The sequence below is a fragment of the Blennius ocellaris genome (genome assembly GCF_963422515.1).
Source record: "Blennius ocellaris genome assembly, chromosome: 17".
NCBI classification, from domain to species: domain Eukaryota; kingdom Metazoa; phylum Chordata; class Actinopteri; order Blenniiformes; family Blenniidae; genus Blennius; species Blennius ocellaris.
Window position 1 is genome coordinate 20854035 of NC_137666.1, and position 13332 is coordinate 20867366.

Consider the following 13332-nt stretch of genomic DNA (forward strand, 5'->3'; position numbering starts at 1 on the left):
ATGAATCAGTATTTTGTTTTTATTAGAAAGTTTGATAGAAGCTCTTTACTACTTTATTTTCTATTGCATATTTATAACTGGGCTTTAATAAGGCAAAGTATGTTTTATCTGATGACTCAGTTCGCTGATGGAATACTCTTTTACCAATTGATAGCTGCCGTTCTTCATCACAAGGACGTCCACACGGTACCGTCAAGATTTGGAGGTTGGACCAATCGTAGCTTTGTTCCACACATTTCTCTGATACCTTCTTAAAGAAGAAAAATGAGGGTCGGTCATCAACAGTTTCAGTTGTTAACTCATCCAAATTCCCAGATTTCAATGGAGCATGTGTGGTACGTGCCGTGCGCACATCTGTGGCGCTAGTCTGGAACCTTCACGATATCAGGCGTGTTGGTGGTGGTAATGTTTTGGCTGATCGGTGTCAACCTGTCGAGGACAAACACGGTTTGAACACCGAAGTGAAAAGAAAAGGGTAAAACTCTGGAAGTGTGTGAACCGGCTCAGTTTCCTCTGGTTCGCTCTGGACGGAGCGTAGAGTCAAAAGCAACTCTCGCCACTCTGCCGCCACTCCAGCGCCGCTCCACCGCAGCTCCATCGCAGCTCCACCGCAGCTCCACCGCAGCTCCACCACAGCTCGTCCTGCATTCTTCTGTATCTGCAGGAAAAATACAAATATTCCCAGAAATGTATTGTTTTAACTGTAAAATTATCAGACGACAGCTTCGTATTGATGTCTTGTGTCCTCGTTCCTGCCAGTGTCTGTGTGTGTGTGTGTGTGTGTGTGTGTGTGTGTGTGTGTGTGTGTGTGTGTGTGTGTGTGTGTGTGTGTGTGTGTGTGTGTGTGTGTGTGTGTGTGTGTGTGTGTGTGTGTGTGTGTGTGTGTGTGTGTGTGTGTATCCATCAGATGTATGTAAATGATGCTGGAGGGATTATCTTCATTCAGGGCGAAGCTCCGAGTCGCTGCGGCTCCAAAGAGGACATGTTGCATGTTGGCATTTCTGTGTTGTGCTGAAGAGGTGTGTCTTGACGTGAGGCTGCACGGCGGGCTGCTATAGGCTGCGCGGCGGCGGGCGGGAGGAGGAGGAGGAGGAGGATGAGGAGGAGGGAGGGGAGGGGAGGGGAGGGGGAGGCACTAGGACCCAGCAGCAGCACGGTGAGTAGGCTGGCAGAGCGGGGCTGAGTCACTGCATGTGTCTGAGAGGCAGAGTCAGAAACAGAGCAGAGCCAGGGAGCAGAGGTGATCTCACACTCATCAGCACAGGATAACACAACCATGATGGGTTGACTGGGGGGGGGGAGGCGGCCGGAGAGAGGAAGTGTGCATTCGCCACCGCTTGCTCAGCCATGGAGACCAACAAAGTTCTTCATTTCGTGCCTTCGGGTAAGTGCGTGAAGCTGCGAGCGGCTCCCGAGCCGTGCACGGCCGGGGCTTGACGGGGGAGAACCTCGGGGTTCCCTACCCAGTGAAACCTGAGAGCCCCCGTGCAGCCCACCTCCAGTGTGACGGTGGGCAGATGGTTTTCTGCATGTCTTCTACTGTACACACTCGCTTGTCTTCTGCTGTTTGCTGCTGTGAGCACTCTGGAATGTGCCAGTGTTCCGTTAGTGACAGAAATCCTGTTTTTATTTTCCCTTTCGGAGGAGGAGGGGGTCACACAAGCCCGCTTCTGCTTCCACAAATGCAGATGTTTGTTTTTTTTGTTTTTTTTGCATTTTCTTGCTGCTTGTCTGTGTTTTTCTCTCTCTGGTTTTTTTTTGTTTGTTTGTTTTTTGGAACATATTCTTGTTGTTTATTTGCGGTCCGCGGCAGCAGAGCTTCCTGTGTCGTGTTTCATCAGTTAAGGAACTGAAAAGGGACGATTGCACGGAGAAGCCGTATACCTGTCGAGCGAGGACGGCTGGAATGCAGCGGCGGCGGCGGCGGCCGGGCTCCTCGTGCACTTTCTCATGTGTTGCACTGGCGGGGCTCGTGCACGAGAGAGACGGACGAGCGCTCACGCAGGAAACCGCTGTTTGGACGTGCACATGCATCTGTGTGTGCGTGTGCATGTTAGTGTGTGTGTGCATGTGTGTGTGTGTGTGTGTGTGTGTGTGAGTGTGTAAGAGAGAGAGCGAGAGAGAGAGACGGAGGAAGACAGTCTCATTAGTGTTGGTGACAGCCGCACAAGAGCGGCAAGTTCTCCTCACTGGAAGTCTCCCAGAGCCGTTTGGAGGTGGGATGCTGCTTCACCAAGGCTGAGCGGGAGACTGCGTGTGTGTGTCTGCGTGTGTGTGTGTGTGTGTGCGCGTGCGTGCATAGGATGAGGATTTTTTTTGTAAAATATTGTGTGTGACATGGTGAATCAGCAGGCTTTGTTTGTTGCAGACAACCTGGTGTGTCTGAGCTGTGCGCTGTGTGTGTCTGTGTGTGTGTGTGTGTGTGTGTGTGTGTGTGTGTGTGTGTGTGTGTGTGTGTGTGTGTGTGTGTGTTCGAGGTATTCCCTGTGTGTGTGTGTGTGTGTGTGTGTGTGTGTGTGTGTGTGTGTGTGTGTGTGTGTGTGTGTGTGTGTGTGTGTGTGTGTGTGTGTGTGTGTGTGCGCGTGTGTGCGTGTGTCTCTCGGGGTGCGATGGACGCCGCTCTGCCTCGTCCTCCGAGGGGTAATTTGCTTTGTAATTTGTAATTTGCATTCATTTGCTTGGGAGCTGATTGGAGGCGCAGGTTTGATTCTCGCAGCAGAAACGATTTGAAAGACGCTCAAAAGATTTTTCGACACAGTGAAGGAAAGAAAACAAAAGGGGATCCAGCCTGATCCAGTAACGGCTCATCATGTAATTACATCCCCTCTGAACCGTGTTCGTCTTGTAACTTTAACCTTGGATTTAAACGCAGCGATGCGTCGAAATACCCTGAGAGCCGTGGATCCGCAGGAATCTGTTATTGATCATTACCAGTGACTCAACAATTACTTTTCCAGAGGATTAGGCTCTTTGCCTGCCGTGCTCACTCTGCCGCCCTCTGGATTTTCAAATAACGCAGAGCAAGCTGCTCTGCTGCAAACCCCAACGTACGCAACAGGAACATGGCGTCCAGCTCGACGTCGAGCCGCAGGGCGTTTGGCCGTCGCGTGTCGCCGTCAGGACGTCCTGACGGCGCCGCTCTGCCAGTGAACTTCCAGATTGTGTGTTGATGGAGGCGGGGGCAGGTGAGCGAGCCGCGGCTGGAGGGCGGGAGACGAAGGATTCCAAACGTTTCAGTGCTGCGCTTTAATCCAGATTAGACTCGTTGGTCCAAAAACCTTGTAACGCGGGACGACGGCGGGGAAAATTAGTCCACATCGACAGAGATGGCGCTCAATCAGTTTGATTAAAATTCATCGAACTTTTATTTTTAACTATTTCCTTCCTTGGAATTTATGCATGTTTTTTTTTATGTTTTCACTCTTAACTAATAGACCCCAGATAATAAACAACCCCAACTCATTTAGTTGGGTTTGTCCTCTCTCTCTCTCTCTCTCTCTCTCTCTCTCTCTCTCTCTCTCTCTCTCTCTCCCTTTCTCTCTCTCTCAGTCTCTCTCTGTAAAATGTGTTTGTTTTCAATAAACTAATAAAACACACAAAACTTCTAATAAATTGTATTTTGGAGCTATTCTTTAGTTTATGAGCTCAAACTATATTATTCCATCAAAGGTGGAATAAAATACTGAAGCAGCGAGAGTTTGGTCATAATCCACAAAATACATGAAAAAAAAAAGAATTCTGTTAAAGGTGCCTCATTTTTGCCTCATTTTTTTTTTACACTTTCTCAGCTCAGAATGAAGATTGTTTAACAAAAAAAAATTCCCATTAGTGCAAAGCATTGATTGTTTCAGGGTTTGAGCTCTGTGAAGATGAATTCCATTGAAGTCAGTCGCTCTGATTAACTAATCACAGCCCAAAAGTGAAACCTCCTGGCGTGGAGCTCGCAGGGCGGCCATCTTCAGGTGTGACAGGCAGCCGCTTAATCAGCGCTGCAGAGCAGCGGCCTGGAGGACGACCTGCAGGGCCGCGGAGCGGCGGCCTGGAGGACGACCTCAGAGCCGGGAATTAGTAGTTCCACTGTGTGGAAGTGGAGGTGTGTGCAGAGGAAGATGGATGGTGTGTGTGTGTGTGTGTGTGTGTGTGTGTGTGTGTGTGTGTGTGTGTGTGTGTGTGTGTGTGTGTGTGTGTGTGTGTGTGTGTGTGTGTGTGTGTGTGTGTGTGTGTGTGTGTGTGTGTGTGTGTGTGTGTGTGTGTGTGTGAGAGAGAGACACGGTGATCTCTGATCAGTATTCACCACTGGCAACAGATCTCAGAAGCTCCAGCCATCTGGGCAGCGGAGAAACACACAGCGACACACACATACAAATTATTATACAGTCAGTCACACACACACACACACACACACACACACACACACACGGTCGGGAAATGTCACTAAAATACATCCATGCAAGACACGACACACAAGCAGAAGTGTGAACATTTTTCTTTCCGGGGAAATTCTCTCTTTCTCACACACACGCACGCACACACACACACACGCACACACGTGCGCACATGCACACAGTTGTGTAAGACGTCCGTACTCACTGCACATAATTATATACACACTTCGTTCTATCTACTTAATTTGTTGGTTTACACACACAAAACAATTATGTAGTTGTGTCAACACACACACACACACACACACACACACTCACACACACACACACACACACATACACCATCCATCTTCCTCTGCACACACCTCCACTTCCACACAGTGTGTATTCTTGTAGAAATCTGATGAAAACACTGTCATTTCAGTTGCCTTGTGTTTTGTCTTCAGTCATAAAGAAATATTCAGTTTTCTTCTCATCGTTCTTTTTTTCAAATTTTCCTACACTTCCAGAACGTTTCCAGATGTTTCCATGCAGAATTTTAAATTTCATTACATACTTGTACAGTATATTTTAAGATATATATTAAAAACTCTGTATAAACTCTATATATTAAAAAAGCCTGGTTTCCTCCTGAGTGGGCAGGATGGTAAAATGTCCCCAAAATAACTTAAATTTAAACTTTCAAGTTTTTTTTTTTATTTATTTGTTTCCCAGAGTAAATTTGGTAAAAAACCTCTATATTTTCACAAAACTCAAACAATTCCGACAGAAAATGACTCTAAACTCAACATGAAGCCAATTTCATTGAAACATTCTGGTGTAAAATCCAATGGAACGTCCAGAAATCTTCTCCGGCAGCTGTTGCATTCTGGGAGTTTTTCATGGCAACATCAGCGACATCTCAGCTCGGTCTCAGTGTCGTGTTGTGACTAAAACTCTGTAGAGATCCATTTTTAAAAAACTCTATGTCTTTGATATTTTTCTCATTTTCCTGGTGGTTTGGTGGATTGGAGCCTCTTGCAGGAAGGTTTTGGGCGACAGGCCTGAAGTTTGAACCAAAACAGAGTCTGACAATAAACCGGTTCAACACTTTCAAGGTCCGTCCACACCAGGAACCTGGTTCACCTAAACCAGATGTTTCTGGCCTGTTGTCCACATGAGGAGGTTTTAGAAGCTTGAAAACAGTTTTTTGGAAATTCTAAAACCCCGGCTCACAAAAACGATCACCTGTAGAAAAAAGATGAGGTAATCACCCCCCCCCTTCCCCCACCACGGTCCGTGATGTCATCAAATAACCACAACAATCCGGGACTACAAGCTCCGGTGGAGCTGCAGAAGCTACTGACGCGAACAATAAAAACGATATCTTTTAAAAAGGCACATCTTTTCCTGGTTGTGTGTTTTGGTGAGGTTTGGGTGGATCATTACCAACTATGCACCCTGTTCCTATGTATGTCTCATGCGAGTGTCGCCGGCTCCGCTGTACGTTCACTCTTAATTATCTCTTGATGAGGATTTTAATTTTCTCTCCTGAAAAGGTGCTGCGACCTCTCGGCGCAGTCGTCAACAAAAACTCCAGTTTAATGTCTTTTGAGTATAAATTCCATTGATTTTCATGTTTAATTGAAGTGATGACAATTGTTCAACAGCAACAAAACTGAAAACAAAATATAAATATAATATAAACAGTATGCGAATCTGTAAATGAATGAAAATAGAGAACAAAATACAAGCAGGTCCTGGCCTTTCGTGCTCGGCCCTTAAAAACTGATTGAACAACTTCAGAATCCTTTGTAGGAGTATGACTGCGTGTTCTCTTGTTTTTGTTCTCATGAAATCAGAATCACTGGATGGAACAACTCTTCTAAATTGATTTGCTACCAAATATAGAATCAAAGTCGAAGGATTTCAACACAGACTTCTTTGTTTCCAGCAACGTTCCCAATGTAGCCCCTGGCAGACGATCATCAGCCGTTTACTGTACGAACCGTCAGACAGGACGAAGTGGCGTTAATCAACCAAACGCTCATGAGCACATCGAGCCGTAAGCATCAATGAAACATCCCCTTTATGTTCACTTCATAAAACTCCTCGTGGGTTATCGCACTCGTGGTTGGCAACACGTCCGCAAAGAGTTTGGGAATCTTAAATCTGTCCTGATTTAAGAGGGACTTTAAATTGGACCATCGCAGATCTGCAGTCTGGTTTCTCACAAATATCTTTATAGCAGCTACACTTGAAAGTCTCCTCCTCTGAGTCTGGTTCTGCAGGGTTCTCCTCTTCTAGCCTGTTTCTTCAGGGCTCTTCCTATAGAAATGGGAGTTTTTCCTTTCCACAGTCACTTATACTCGCTCATGTGGTTTTCCTGGGTTTTCTCTGTAAGAGTACCCTGAAATTACTCGGTTGTACTCTGCGCTGTATGAATAAAGTTGAATTTAATTGAAATAGAGCTTCTGTTTTTAGCATGTTTTGCTTAAAACTTTTTAATATATAAATATTGTTCATATTTCAGGTAAACTCTTTAAGTAGAAAACAAGCAAAGACAAGAATTTCTTCATAATCATTTCACTTTCAAGCTTTCAAATACAATTTCCCCAAAATGTAAAAAAATAAATAAAAATTAACAACAGAACACAGGAGGAAGCAGGGAATTCTGGACTTCTGGAGTATTCTAGAATGTGTCCATTTCAGAGTTTTAAATGTGTGAGGGTTCAAGAATTTGTACGTTTGAGAATTTGTCAGAGTTGTTTAGTTTCAGATTTCTAGAATGTGTGGGAGTTCTAGAGTTTGAATATTCTCGGATGTGTGCAATTGAGAATGTATTTGAGTATTTTAGAGTTTTCTTGAATATGTGAGGGGCTTGGTATTTGAGTATTTTCTTGGCGTTATGGCGTTATGGCGTGTACCGGAGTTCTGGAGAATGACCCTTCTAGAATGTGTGGGTCTTCCAGGACCTGTTGGAGTATGTTATAAAGCTTTAGAGCGTGTCAGGGTTCCAGTTTGTTTACTTGACAATATATTAATTCTCTGGTTCTGGTTCTGGTTCTGGTGTCACACATTCTGAAATCTCTAGAATTTGTGACTCTTCTAGAAGATCCTGAAACATCCTAAATCCTCCTGAAACCTTCTGAAACATCCTGAAACCTCTTGAATCCTCCTGAAACATCCTAAATGCTCCTGAAACCTTCTGAAACATCCTGAAACCTCTTGAATCTTCCTGAAACATCCTAAATCCTCCTGAAACCTTCTGAAACATCCTAAATCCTCCTGAAACCTTCTGAAACATCCTGAAACTGAGACATCCTGAAACCTCTTGAATCTTCCTGAAACATCCTAAATCCTCCTGAAACCTTCTGAAACATCCTGAAACCACCTGAGACATCCTGTAACCTCTTGAATCCTCCTGAAACCTTCTGAGACATCCTGAAACTGAGACATCCTGAAACCTCTTGAATCTTCCTGAAACATCCTAAATCCTCCTGAAACCTTCTGAAACATCCTGAAACCACCTGAGACATCCTGAAACCTCTTGAATCCTCCTGAAACATCCCAAATCCTCCTGAAACCTTCTGAAACATCCTGAAACTGAGACATCCTGAAACCTCTTGAATCTTCCTGAAACATCCTAAATCCTCCTGAAACCTTCTGAAACATCCTGAAACCACCTGAGACATCCTGAAACCTCTTGAATCTTCCTGAAACATCCTAAATCCTCCTGAAACCTTCTGAAACATCCTGAAACCGCCTGAGACATCCTGAAACCTCTTGAATCCTCCTGAAACATCCCAAATCCTCCTGAAACATCCTGAAACTGAGACATCCTGAAACCTCTTGAATCCTCCTGAAACCTCTTGAATCCTCCTGAAACATCCTGGAACCTCCTGAAACATTCTGAAACAATCCGAGACCTCCTGAAACTACCTGAGACCTCCTGAAACTGCTGTCTGGATGTTAGTGTTGAATGTCTGTGAGTCTGCAGAGGGTTGATGAGCGGTCAGTTAAGGCTTAAAGCTGATTTTAAAGGCTTGAAATGGCTCCTGATCATTACCCAGAAAACTCCGCTCTTGTTTTCTTTGCTTTTAGCGGCAGATGACTCATTTGGATTCGCGGGTCAAAGCAGCAGCCAATCGTCGCCTCCCGTTTGGACTGAATTTCATTCTCAGTCTGACCGAAGCTTTTAACTTCCAACTGGAGCACATTGTCATCCGCCGGATTTTTTAAGTAGAGGATCGTTTGCTGAGTCACAAGCGGACGAATAATAATCACCGACATTCAGGAGCGCACGCGCACGCACACACACACACACACACACACACACAGACACAGATTATGCTATTGCGGCTACTTGTCCTCGCATAAACACACAGTGTTTGGGAAACGCATTGTTTGGGGTCGTCCGCCCGCCGTCGTTCTCCGGTTTAAGGTTCTGGAGCACAACACGCCTATTCGCTGCAGATCCGACTCGACTCCGCAGGTTCTGGCGCAGAATGCGTCGTCGTCGTTCGTTTCAGTCGCCGTTCAGAATCTCGCCGTCGCTCCACTTTTCCCAGCACGCAAACAGTTCCTCCTTCGCAGAGAATTTAATTTAACGCCCCCAAACGACTCCTCGCCGAGTGGCAGATGTGACATGACGCCACGACGCTCCCCTTCCCGTGATGGTTTCACCAACATGGTGATTATTACGAGGCGTCTCAGGATGCTGATGAATTGATCAACCTCAATAGTGAAGCTCTTCAATAGAACACGTACAAGGTCAAATGTAAGCAAGAGCTGAAAGAAATGATTTCAAGCTCAGAAGTAGGTCTTTCTCTAATGGAGTTTTCTACGTTTTCAACCCCTGCAAACAACAGAAAGATCAGTTTCATGTTTGTGACTCAATAATATGAAGACAGAGAACCTTGTGGGCCTAAAACTCATTTTAGTTTTATGGACATATGCAGCCTAATCTCCCCCTAAGTGGGCCAGGCCAGTGTGTTGCTCATAACAACCTCTAAAGTTAAACTTTAAAGTTTTACTTTGTCGTGGTGAGTATACGTCATGAAAATGCGAATATATTTTGCAAAACCAAATGACCCCAATCTCAACGTGAAGTCAATTTTAATGAGAACTTCTGCTGAAAATACTGCAAAATCTCTACGGAAAGATTTCCTGGAGCTGTTGCATTCTGGGAGTTTTCACAGACTCCACCTGACAGCGCAGCTTCTCAGGCCAGTTTAAGAAAATCAATCTCCGCGTTATATTTTTGCCGTTTGGTTGTTGGCCGGTTTTCACCCTCAGGCATTATTTACCAACCCACTCATGGTGAATCGGGACGAGTGAGGCTCACCCTCCAGGAAACAGAAGTTTCAGTAAATAGTAGCCAATAAAGCAGCAGCTCAGCTAATGCTAATCTAAGATAATAAGCTAATCAAATCTGAGATCACTGCCATGGAAACGACCTGTTACGAGTTCACTGCTACACTCGTGTGTGTGTGTGTGTGTGTGTCTGCTGAAACACTCCTGACCTCCTCTGAGCCTCACACACTCCTGCATCAGCATGCAGCCACACACACACACACACACACACACACACACACACACACACACACACACACACACACACACACACACGTCCCATCATGTATGACCCCTCGACTTAAACAAGACGCATTCAGAGGTGCAGGAAGAAGTCGCGTCACGCCGGCTGAATGCCGAGCTCACATGCTGAGGTGTCTCTGCTGTTTCTTCACGCTGAGCCCGACGTCCTCTTTGTCCTTGTCACACGCCGCCACTGTCATTCCTGCATGACGACACGGCGTGGTGCAAGGGATCGGTTTTGTCTGAGTGCTCGTGAAATGTGAAGGGCCGTGACGGAGATACGTTGACGTGGTTCACACTGAGTGACAAGGGCAAACGGATGTGGCGTGCGGCATGAAGAAACGTCTGGAGACAACACGAAGCTGAAGAAACGTATGTAAACGACACGGAGGTGAAGAAACGTCTGGAGACAACACGAAGCTGAAGAAACGTATAGAGACGACACGAGGCTGAAGAAACGTATGGAAACGACACGAAGCTGAAGAAACGTATAGAGATGACACGAAGCTGAAGAAACGTATGGAAACGACACGAAGCTGAAGAAACGTATGGAAACGACACGAAGCTGAAGAAACGTATGGAAACGACACGAAGCTGAAGAAACGTATAGAGACGACACGAAGCTGAAGAAACGTATGGAAACGACACGAAGCTGAAGAAACGTATGGAAACGACACGGAGATGAAGAAACGTATGGAAACGACACGGAGATGAAGAAACGTATAGAGACGACACGAAGCTGAAGAAACGTATAGAGACGACACGAAGCTGAAGAAACGTATGGAAACGACACGAAGCTGAAGAAACGTATGGAAACGACACGAAGCTGAAGAAACGTATGGAAACGACACGAAGCTGAAGAAACGTATGGAAACGACACGAAGCTGAAGAAACGTATAGAGACGACACGGAGATGAAGAAACGTATGGAAACGACACGAAGCTGAAGAAACGTATAGAGACGACACGAAGCTGAAGAAACGTCTGGAGACAACACGAAGCTGAAGATTTCCGAACCAAGCGGCAACCCCACCAGGGTTGAGGGTTTGATTCCCACCAGGGCCACGCATACTAAACAGGTTAGAATTAGGCTTGACTAGTCCAAATGTCACATCTCCTGAACGCCACTTGTAGCTGCAGCAGCATCGTCGAAATCTGCTAGTCCACATTTGTATGTATACACACACACGCAAGGACCGTCCTTCTGCCACAGTCGGAGCTCATACAGTAGGAAACAGTCTGTTGTGGCATTTTTCTCCTCCTGCTGCTTCACATTGATTCAGTCTGGAATCTGTCGGTGCCGTTCTGTGGGGGGACACCGCCACCGCCAGTGGAAAGCACTGTGATGTGTTGTCGGGTGGCTCACGGGCTGGAGCAGCGTACAGTGTGTGTGTGTGTGTGTGTGTGTGTGTGTGTGTGTGTGTGTGTGTGTGTGTGTGTGTGTGTGTGTGTGTGTGTGTGTGTGTGTGTGTGTGTGTGTGTGTGTGTGTGTGTGTGTGTGTGTGTGTGTAACTGCAGACTTAAAAGGAGATGGTGGCCTGGCTTTAATCGAGCCGGAGGAAGAGGGGAATGTGCAAGCAATTAGCAGGAATCCCCCAGCACCGGCTGCTTTCTTCTCCTCTTCTTCCTCGTTCCCCCGTCTATGAAAATCCAGCCAATTTCTGCAGCGACTGTTTGCTTGGTGTGTGTGTGCTCAAGTGCAACATGCACAGTCACTCACCCGCTCATTCACCACACACACACACACACACACACACACACACACACACACACACACACACACACACACAGCAGAGCACCTGAGCTTAATCCTGGACGGTGTGAGACGGTGAGAGCATTAGCAGACAGGAAAGCAGGTGAACGCAAAATGAAAATGGGAAATGAGATACAAATAGACAGTTGGAAGGATGGAAAGAAAAGAAAGGCAGCGGCGGCGGGGGGTGGGGGGTGGGGGGGGTTGAGAAGTGATGAATTTGTGGGGGTGTCGGGGTTTAAATTGGAGCGAGCCTCCTGTTGTCGCCTCGGTCACGACGCCTGGTTGTCGCCACGCCGCGGCCCGGCCCGGTTCATCTGAGCACCGGCTGCAGCCGGCTCACTGCAACTATCAATGCGGCGCAGGTGAAAGGACCAGAGGATTACCGCAGAGCCGTTCAGTCCACAGACGTGACGCCAACGGGCACATCCGAAACGCTCAAATGAGAAAGAAAAGAAGCAGAAACGCTGCTGTTTGGCACAAATGTAAATGAGTAATTCAGAATGAATCAGACTGAACGTGGACACATGTTGCTGAGGCATGAATTCTCCCAACGCTCATTTTTATATAAAGCTTGAAATCCTGTTAATAGTGCTTTAATGATGCTTTTTACATCGTGACCCTATCAGCCATAAGATTATGACCAGGTGAAGTGAATGACATTCTCTTGATATCTTCATGGGTGTGAAATATTAACGAATATTTAGTCCTCCAAGTTATTTTTTCACACGCTGGAAGAGGTCTGCAGTGGTCAGTATCCATGGAGAGGACGAAGATCCAACAGACCAGCTACTTTCACTCAGGATCCATTTACACGACGACGTCTCCAGTGAAAACTGATTGTTTTTGTATTTTTATTTCAGAAAAGACTATTGGACTGTATTTCCCTGTTTGGGGCGCATCTGAACACTCCTGAGTAGCTTATGGCAGCGTGTACCCACCCACCATCCACCACCACCACCACCTTCCAGTCCACCACCACCATCCACCACTGTCCAGTCAATACAAGGATTTCATTTGAAGGCAGACAGAATAATTGGTGGTTTGGAGTAAAATAGACCCACAGAGGTAGGGGGAACAGGCCACGGATAGATTTATGAATAAAATCATCGCAGTGTGTGAGTCTCTGCATGTTTCATGAACTCTGGCATACGAGGTGCTTGAAAGAGCCTCAGTCCAGAGTCTCGGCCACGCAAGCATGGATGTGCATATTCAGCACTTCACCATCGTCGAGCAACAGGAGGAACATTACCTCCACCAGGTTTTTCTTTCCTGGCAGCATCTGGAAAAAACAGGACTTCTTTTTAAAATAGAAACCTAACTTGAGCTTTAGCTCCTTTGCGGTTTCAACACGAGGTCTGAAAGACAAATGTTAATCTATTAAACCACCTAAATACTTGTAATGTGTCAGTAGTTGAATCTGACTGCAGGCTTTTAATGGTGGAAAGAGGATCTACTCTCGTCCTGGCATTAGGAAACTGCATCGTTTGGGTTTCTTGAGAAATTCAGCACAAGTTTTAAACTCAACAAGCTTTGTACAGTGTCAAAGGCAGCCTGCAGATACTGATTGAACAAGAGCAGCGTCACTGCAGTGAATTTCAAGGCTCTTCAGATAAAG

The 13332-nt window shown here is 46.1% G+C and overlaps 1 protein-coding gene across 1 annotated transcript in view; it reads left to right on the forward strand.

Annotated features, from left to right (window-relative positions):
- Positions 1-1307: 1307 nt before the first annotated feature.
- slc4a11 (solute carrier family 4 member 11) overlaps positions 1308-13332 on the forward strand; it is a 103331-nt gene continuing 91306 nt past the window's right edge. Inside the window, exon 1 of the mRNA XM_080513397.1 lies at positions 1308-1384. Within this exon, the coding sequence (XP_080369523.1) occupies positions 1348-1384 (37 nt within the window). The 5' untranslated portion in view covers positions 1308-1347. The remainder of the gene's footprint in view (positions 1385-13332) is intronic.